We start from the raw sequence: 6,925 nt of genomic DNA, 5'->3' as shown, positions 1-6,925 counted from the left end.
TTGTGCAGAAGGAAACTGGGTCCTACGCACGTGCTCTCACCAGCCCGTGCTTCGAAAGGTGACAACTCTTATGCTGGCTTATATTTCTTTTTCGTTTCGTCCCATTTATTTCGGTTCTACCCCCCGCTTCGTGGCCGATGCCCCGTTTTGGTTATGTGCCATAGTGTAGGCACCATAACCCAAATCGACAGGCAACGATCATATCAAAGAGCCCATTCCCACGATATGCGCGACCCGCTTCTTGAACACCGTGCTGTGCGTATGTAGCGTAGTATGAAAGTCACAATTGTGAACATGCGGCGATCATCTAAACAAGCTAATTGGCATTGGCATGATATGTATCGTTCGCATTTTGGCCACTTGACCGCAGTAGGTAGGTGTGATAGGATGGAAATCATAATGAGCCCGTGGTCGAAAAGTCCGAAAATTTCCACATCATTCGTTTATTGGCAACTTTCCGCACGTCTGGACAAATTACAGGGTCACGACGGGAGAGCTTTAGTAAGCTACGACACCATATTTCTTTGGTCTCCAATGCGGCCCGCGAATTCGAATGGAAGCCATTTCTCAGTGGCTCAACTTTTCTTCATTGGCTCTCAGTAACGAGACGGAAAGACACGCAATCCAAGGTAGTTCCTTCGTCCCTGATTTTCAATGTGACGACTAGTGGACTATCCTGAAAAATAGAAGAATGGTGAGAAGGATTAGTCCAGCAAACTCTTCCCAGGAAGTGGTGAGTGTGCGAACACCTAATTTCATTCATATGCACATATCCAATTACTGTAGCCTTGTATGATAAGTATGTGTTGTACATATGGTCTATAATGATCATACGAGGCACTTGGACATGTGAGAGGTAAGAAATTAAGATTACATGCTAACTATACATACATATATTGTATACGCATACCTAATTACAAATTATGTATATGGAATTGTTTCTGTGCTACGAAGGAAAACGTATTCCACTTCATGCTATTTTTAAGAATAGACGTATACTCATGCAACTCCATACATAACTGGCCCTAACCAGTAATAATAAAGACATAATCAATGGTACAAGAAATTCTAGAGCAGGAACGGTTTAGGTAAATGCAACCTGGGAAATGGGAAAATCTAGCTGACAAATATTTTTCTTTGTGAAAATCAGACGCAGTGCATAAAATGGCCATTCCAGTCATTACTGTAGTCAATGCTAGAGGTTCAAATTTGCTGCTGTATTTTTCATTCGAATAGTATTTTCCAGAGTATGTGGACCTTCAAAAAGATGTTTAACTGAGCTAGTTGGTTTATTCTTTGAGGACTGTAGCAGCAGAAATTGTGGGACCCAGACACAGAAAGGAACGAACATACGCAGCTATGTCCACGTCTGTTCTTTCCTTTCCGTATCTGTGTCACACAATTTCTGCTCTTACAATCCTAGAAGAATGCGGATTTTTCTGAGTTTGTGCTTTCTCATTTTCCAGTGCAAGAGCCTAAACACATATCTGCATTTGCGATCAATCATTTTGTTTGTACTGTAGCGAAGAAGAATGGCCCGTGCCTAAGCAGCATCGCCACCTGCATGAGCTCATGGTTGCGGTGCTTGGCTTAACATCTGTCATTGTTCGCGCGCTTCCCGTTGCAAAGAACCTCATTTCAATACATTCAAAAGGTTTCTTGAATTGCTTGCAGTCTGTGCACATTGTGCCCATTTTACCAAGTTTGTAGTAATGTCGTGCTCATAAGTCATCAATTCTGACACGTTGAGGGTAAATGCCTTGGGTGGCTCCTGTGTGTGTGCGTGCGTGTGTGTGTGTGTGTGTGTGTGTGTGTGTGTGTGTGTGTGTGTGTGTGTGTGTGTGTGTGTGTGTGTGTGTGTGTGTGTGTGTGTGTGTGTGTGTTTGTGTGCGCGCGTGCGTGCGTGCGTGCGTGCGTGCGTGCGTGCGTGTGTGTGTGTGTGTGTGTGTGTGTGTGTCTGTGTGTGTGTGTGTGTGTGTGTGTGTGTGTGTGTGTGTGTGTGTGTGTGTGTGTGTGTGTGTGTGTGTGTGTGTGTGTGTGTGTGTGTGTGTGTGTGTGTGTGTGTGTGTGTGTGTGTGTGTGTGTGTGTGTGTGTGTGTGTGTGCTCCCTTCCTCAGGTCCTCAAGTCAATTCTGGCTGCTCAATGTGCATGCTATGTTCACTATAAGAACTCATTGTAACTGTAAAGCATTGACTCATTTCCTGTAATGAGAAAAACAACGTAATTTCAACACCGGACTGCAGCCCAGTTGCTCCATGGTCACCTGACATCATGGCTAAAAACTAGGTGCGAGGCGATTCTTTTTACTCCACCAATAAAACATATGTGTGAAGAAGCGAATGCGGACTGTCCAATGGACGCTGCGCTGAAATTGCCCTAATAAATTAGTATTTCAAATAGCCCATAATGATGATTTCCGGGAATAATTCTGGAGTATTTGTATTTCGAAATTAAGGCATATTGCACATATTACAACGCACTCGCATACCGCAGTATTTCGTTGAGATAAGGCGTCGCATTTGATTTTGGTTTCGGCGCTTACAAGTATGTTGTGTGCGAAATTACTAGGTAGCACGCTAAATGTAACATACGTGGGAACAGTGTAACTTAAACAGTCTCCATTCGTAACATGGAAACAGAGTACCTTGGTTTATTCACGCTGTATAATTTCATTTTTTTTATTTGTGCCACTTCAAGTGCCCACGGGTATTGCATAAGTATGAAAAGTACAGCGCACAAAAGTAATAAAGGGCTGATTGAGGAAGCAACCATCCACTGACCTTTGCGCATGATTTCGGACGAATCTTGAATGACAGGTAGGCGTTGTATACGCCTGCTCGTATGGGGCACTCATTGTTCCATTCAGAGGTTAGTTTTTTTTCAGTGCGCGTCTTCCCGTCACAAAGTCTTAGCTCTCTTTCGTAAGCACACATGTAAAAAGACAAATACAAAACCATCATGTACCACAGCACATCGATCAAGTTTAACCTCATGTTCGGTGACTAGGTCTAGAAGGTTCCCGCCCGTGTTCTGACTGACTGAAAGACGCAATTCACAGCGTGGCATAAGACAATGAGTAACTTCAGAACCTTTAGAAAAAGTCAATACGATAAAGAAGTTTAAACTGAAGCAGTTGGCCATCAATCAACAGTTTAGGCTCATTATGTTCTTATGACTATGCCCATCTGTCGAAGGGGGTCCAGGTCAAGGGAACCATTCTTGTTTGGCATTTTGTCTTTGCTCCTTACAAGTGTACCCCAATATCAAATTATTATTTGATTTGATATGATTCTAAAAGCCATTCGAAACAACCTAAGTGCGCTGTTTACAGGGTTTCTTCGACTTAGTCTTTCAGCTATAATTTAAGCGGATAAGCAAGAGGCTGTTGCGAATAGGACAGAAGCTCAGCAAATGATTGCCTTATACGAAAAGCTTTAACTAGTTTAAACTTTTCAGTGTTTTCGGAAACTAATAGGGAAGTGGCGTGTATCACGCTGTAACTAAAAACAAGGAAGGCAACAACAACACGAAAAGAAACAAGCTAGCATCGCAACGCTGGCTTCTTATGGTACGCACTTGAGAGGATTATTTACAAATTTTATGCTACTCATTGTGCTGCCATTTGTGAAAAGAAGCAGGTAATTTTCAAGTTGAATACTACGTTGGATTACTGGACATTATTTAATCAATGAATGCCAGCTCGGTCAATGCACAGGACAACGAGTATCATTGTAGGCAGTAGGTGAAGTAGAAACGATACTTATAGAGCTTCGCCAAAGAAAAAGCTACGTGCGTATTGACGCGTTTAATTGTTTATCTTTTTCGGGTGACCGCTTTGCACTGTCTAACAAATGTTATCGCTCAGCGCCGGACGCGCCTGTGTGTATCGGAAGTTTCTGCAATGTTATCGATGGTTCTGGCTGCTGTCTGTTGTCAGAGAAGCTTGTGTAATCTTATTGAACGGGCCACGCGAATTGTGTAGAACTTTCTGAAAGACATGCGGGCGCCAGCGACTGACCTGGGACCTTCTACGACTCATGTATAAGAGCTGGCGCGCTTGATCGGCAGAGGAAATTCTCGACGATAGCCCACTGTGTTTGACGCTATCGTTGTTCTTTGAGTGTAGCCCGCTTTTCGGGGCACAGGTCCGCGCAATAAAACGCTAGTTTCGTTATTCATAGTTTTGCTGATTTCTTCACCGTCACTACTAGGTGCAATATATTTGCGTACAGACCTCAATTGGGTGGTTCGTTAGGCCTTTTAATCGCACGCTGGTAGTTATAGGGTCAGAAACGATTTCATATCTTGCCGTGCTTAAATATAATTCGAGGAAATGTATGAAAACGGGTCAGTTCTCATCCTCCACATCATGGCGTGCTCACGATCTAACTGAATGAACGTTGCGAACGTATGCGTAATGCGCAAGAACTTTTTATTGCATAAGATACGAAAATTCAATTCGTATCTTCGTACGCAGTCTAAGTTTATTACTGGCTCCAGCGTACGGCTGCAAAACGGCAAAGAACTTGACCTATTCCGTAATACGCAGAGCTTCAAGGCTGGCGATATACAGGGGAACACACTAGAACGCTATCAAACACCACAATGCCTCAGTATTTTTTTCAGTGCGCAGCTAACGACACAATAATAGTTTTGAATTTTATGTACGTACTCCGGCTCGGCATAGAGGTCGCAAGAATCGGAACTTCTTTCTGGGTCCATGACGGAGATTTCCAAAGCAGGACTGGAACCGAACGTTCTGTTCACGCGAATTCCGGCATCCAGGTCTACTTTCCTCGACGCCCTTTTGTAGTCGAGGGTGACATTAGTAATGGTGATGAACTTATTGGGACCCACTGTAAAAGGTTAGTTATTTATTCAGTTACCTCACAGGCTCCCGAAGGAGTATTGCGTGAGGGGACGGTACTGGGAATTAGCAAAAAGAAGGAGTACAAAGAAATTATACATTGTTAGCGAGTAAACATGAAAGAACAAATATCTAACAATGCAAATAACGCCATAAATGAAACAAAAAGACTGTGTTAAGTTGCGAAAAAGGAGTACCAAGAAATTACACAAATGCTAGCTGGTGAAGACGAAAACAAATTTCTTACAATGTTAACGCTGTACAAAACAAACAAAAAAACTACACAACTTCGCTAAAGGTAATTCCTTGGATGGGTAGTAAGGCTAGTTATTAAGGTTAGTAAGGTGTTAACTAAGTAAAGTTAGTAATGTGTTCAAAATTACGGAATTATTTAACTGGCACCTGCTCGACTAAGATGACATGACGTCAAAATATCTCGAAAGACATAGGCATGGGGAAAGGAGAAAAGACACAATGGGATAATAAAACTAGGCATAGGGAGACAGCCATTGCGAACACATTTGCAGACGCATGCTCGCGGAAAATCTCTGGCGGCCGACAAACACTGTCGTCTTCCAAAAGCGCGCTGGGGTCTTAGAGAATCGTCAATCGAGCGCCTGCTGCCGATGTTTTATGAATGAAACCACCCACTGTCACAAATGCATTACAGGCATTTTGTGCGAGACGGCAGGAACTGATGATCCATCGACGCCCCACTGCGCTTCATCCTTGGCCAAAGAACCTGTATTTTCGCGAGCAGTGTGTGTGTCATAGTTGTCGTGTCCGTGTCACCATATGGTCACCTGCGTTTTGACGAGTTGCCCGAACACTGAATTCGACTCCCGCGTGGTCCTCTGCGAATTCGTCGACGTCATCGCGAACATGGTGAATCGTCGCTAGAAAAGTCATCGTGCGAGAACCACAAGGGAAACTCGTTGCAATCGGGACAGAGTGGCTGACGTAAAATGCAGGGCAGTGGGCGCTCTTAAATTAGCAGAACGCGAAGTAGACAAGCCCATTTCTGACCCCGACGGGCCAAGAGGTGTGAAAAGCAGCGGTGCGCCTATGGGTGAGGGAATCCTCAGATTTTTCGAGAGCGCCGTTCGTTTTGCTGTCGTGTCTCCCCCAAGAGCAATCATGTCGATTTTCATAAATTTCCTCTTCTTGGCGTAATGCCTCTAAAACGTGAAATACGCCCAAGTTGTTCCTTAATCGAGTGCCATCACTCATCAACACGCATCAACTTCTACGGCGGGTGAGCGTTGAAGGTTTCTTAACACCGACCTGGCAGGTAGAGTAACCGGGCGTCCAGGAGAGAACTTTCCTACTTCTTCAGAAATCCATTGCAGTGCTTCTCTGGCTTTGTGTACGCAAGAGTGCTTCGGCCAAGACCCTGTGATCTGTTCTTGCGAGAGTCGACGGTCACCCAAGCCTCTGAGGCTCTAACTCCCACAGAATATCATGTGGCACCGCGATACTAACGGTAACACATTAATTTTAACAGTGCCAGTGCGTTACGAAAGCTTTGTTTAACCTTTAAGACAACTTCACTTTCAGCCGTGAATTCCACCACTTAAAAAAATCGCTTTGTTGAAGACTTCTTAAGCGCAGCGTATAATCAAGTGACACGTATTTTGTTATGATAATCAAGTCACAGAACACACACAAACACGCATTGAAGAAAATCAATGACACTAAAATCAATACGCGTGCCGTTAATAGAAGTTACAGTGAGGTGGAACATTTCAGCAAGCCAAGATAAAAGCGAAGGTTGTCCTTATGAAGAACGAAGTTGGCATGCAAACACTCTGAAGCCCAGCGTAATTATCAATGCTAGCACGCGCAACAATAATTAGGCTTTGTAGAAAATTATTTTTATCAAATGATGCAAAAGTACGCGCCAGCGTCGATACACAACTCGCGCAGGACTTACAAGAACATCTGGTTAACTTTGGCTGCTGCTCCCCCTTCAATGCTGCTCCATACTGCAGGACGACCAGCAAAGTAAAGCTCGCGATGGTTAGGGTCTTCATTGTCAGCTGAAACCTAACACTGCT

The 6,925-nt window shown here is 43.9% G+C and overlaps 1 protein-coding gene across 1 annotated transcript; it reads right to left on the bottom strand.

Annotated features, from left to right (window-relative positions):
* Positions 1 to 434: 434 nt before the first annotated feature.
* On the bottom strand, positions 435 to 6,925 carry LOC142563600 (uncharacterized). Its single transcript, XM_075674179.1, has 4 exons — positions 6,802 to 6,925; positions 4,674 to 4,857; positions 2,782 to 2,917; positions 435 to 676 (listed from the first exon to the last, which is right to left on the bottom strand). The coding sequence occupies exons 1-4, from the start codon at positions 6,899 to 6,901 to the stop codon at positions 587 to 589; spliced, it is 510 nt and encodes a 169-aa protein (XP_075530294.1). The 5' UTR covers positions 6,902 to 6,925; the 3' UTR covers positions 435 to 586.

This window comes from Dermacentor variabilis, chromosome 11, assembly GCF_050947875.1.
Source record: "Dermacentor variabilis isolate Ectoservices chromosome 11, ASM5094787v1, whole genome shotgun sequence".
Lineage (NCBI taxonomy): Eukaryota > Metazoa > Arthropoda > Arachnida > Ixodida > Ixodidae > Dermacentor > Dermacentor variabilis.
This window is presented reverse-complemented; position numbering and strand designations above follow the sequence as displayed.

Excerpts from the sequence above, each read along its gene's own strand:
- LOC142563600 (XM_075674179.1), bottom strand. The coding sequence starts at position 6,901 with ATGAAGACCCTAACCATCGCGAGCTTTACTTTGCTGGTCGTCCTGCAG. Across the intron at positions 4,858-6,801 it reads AAAGTTAACCAGATGTTCTT|TGGGTCCCAATAAGTTCATC; the intron begins GTAAGTCCTGCG and ends AACCTTTTACAG. Across the intron at positions 2,918-4,673 it reads GACCTCTATGCCGAGCCGGA|AGAGCTAAGACTTTGTGACG; the intron begins GTACGTACATAA and ends TGCTTACGAAAG.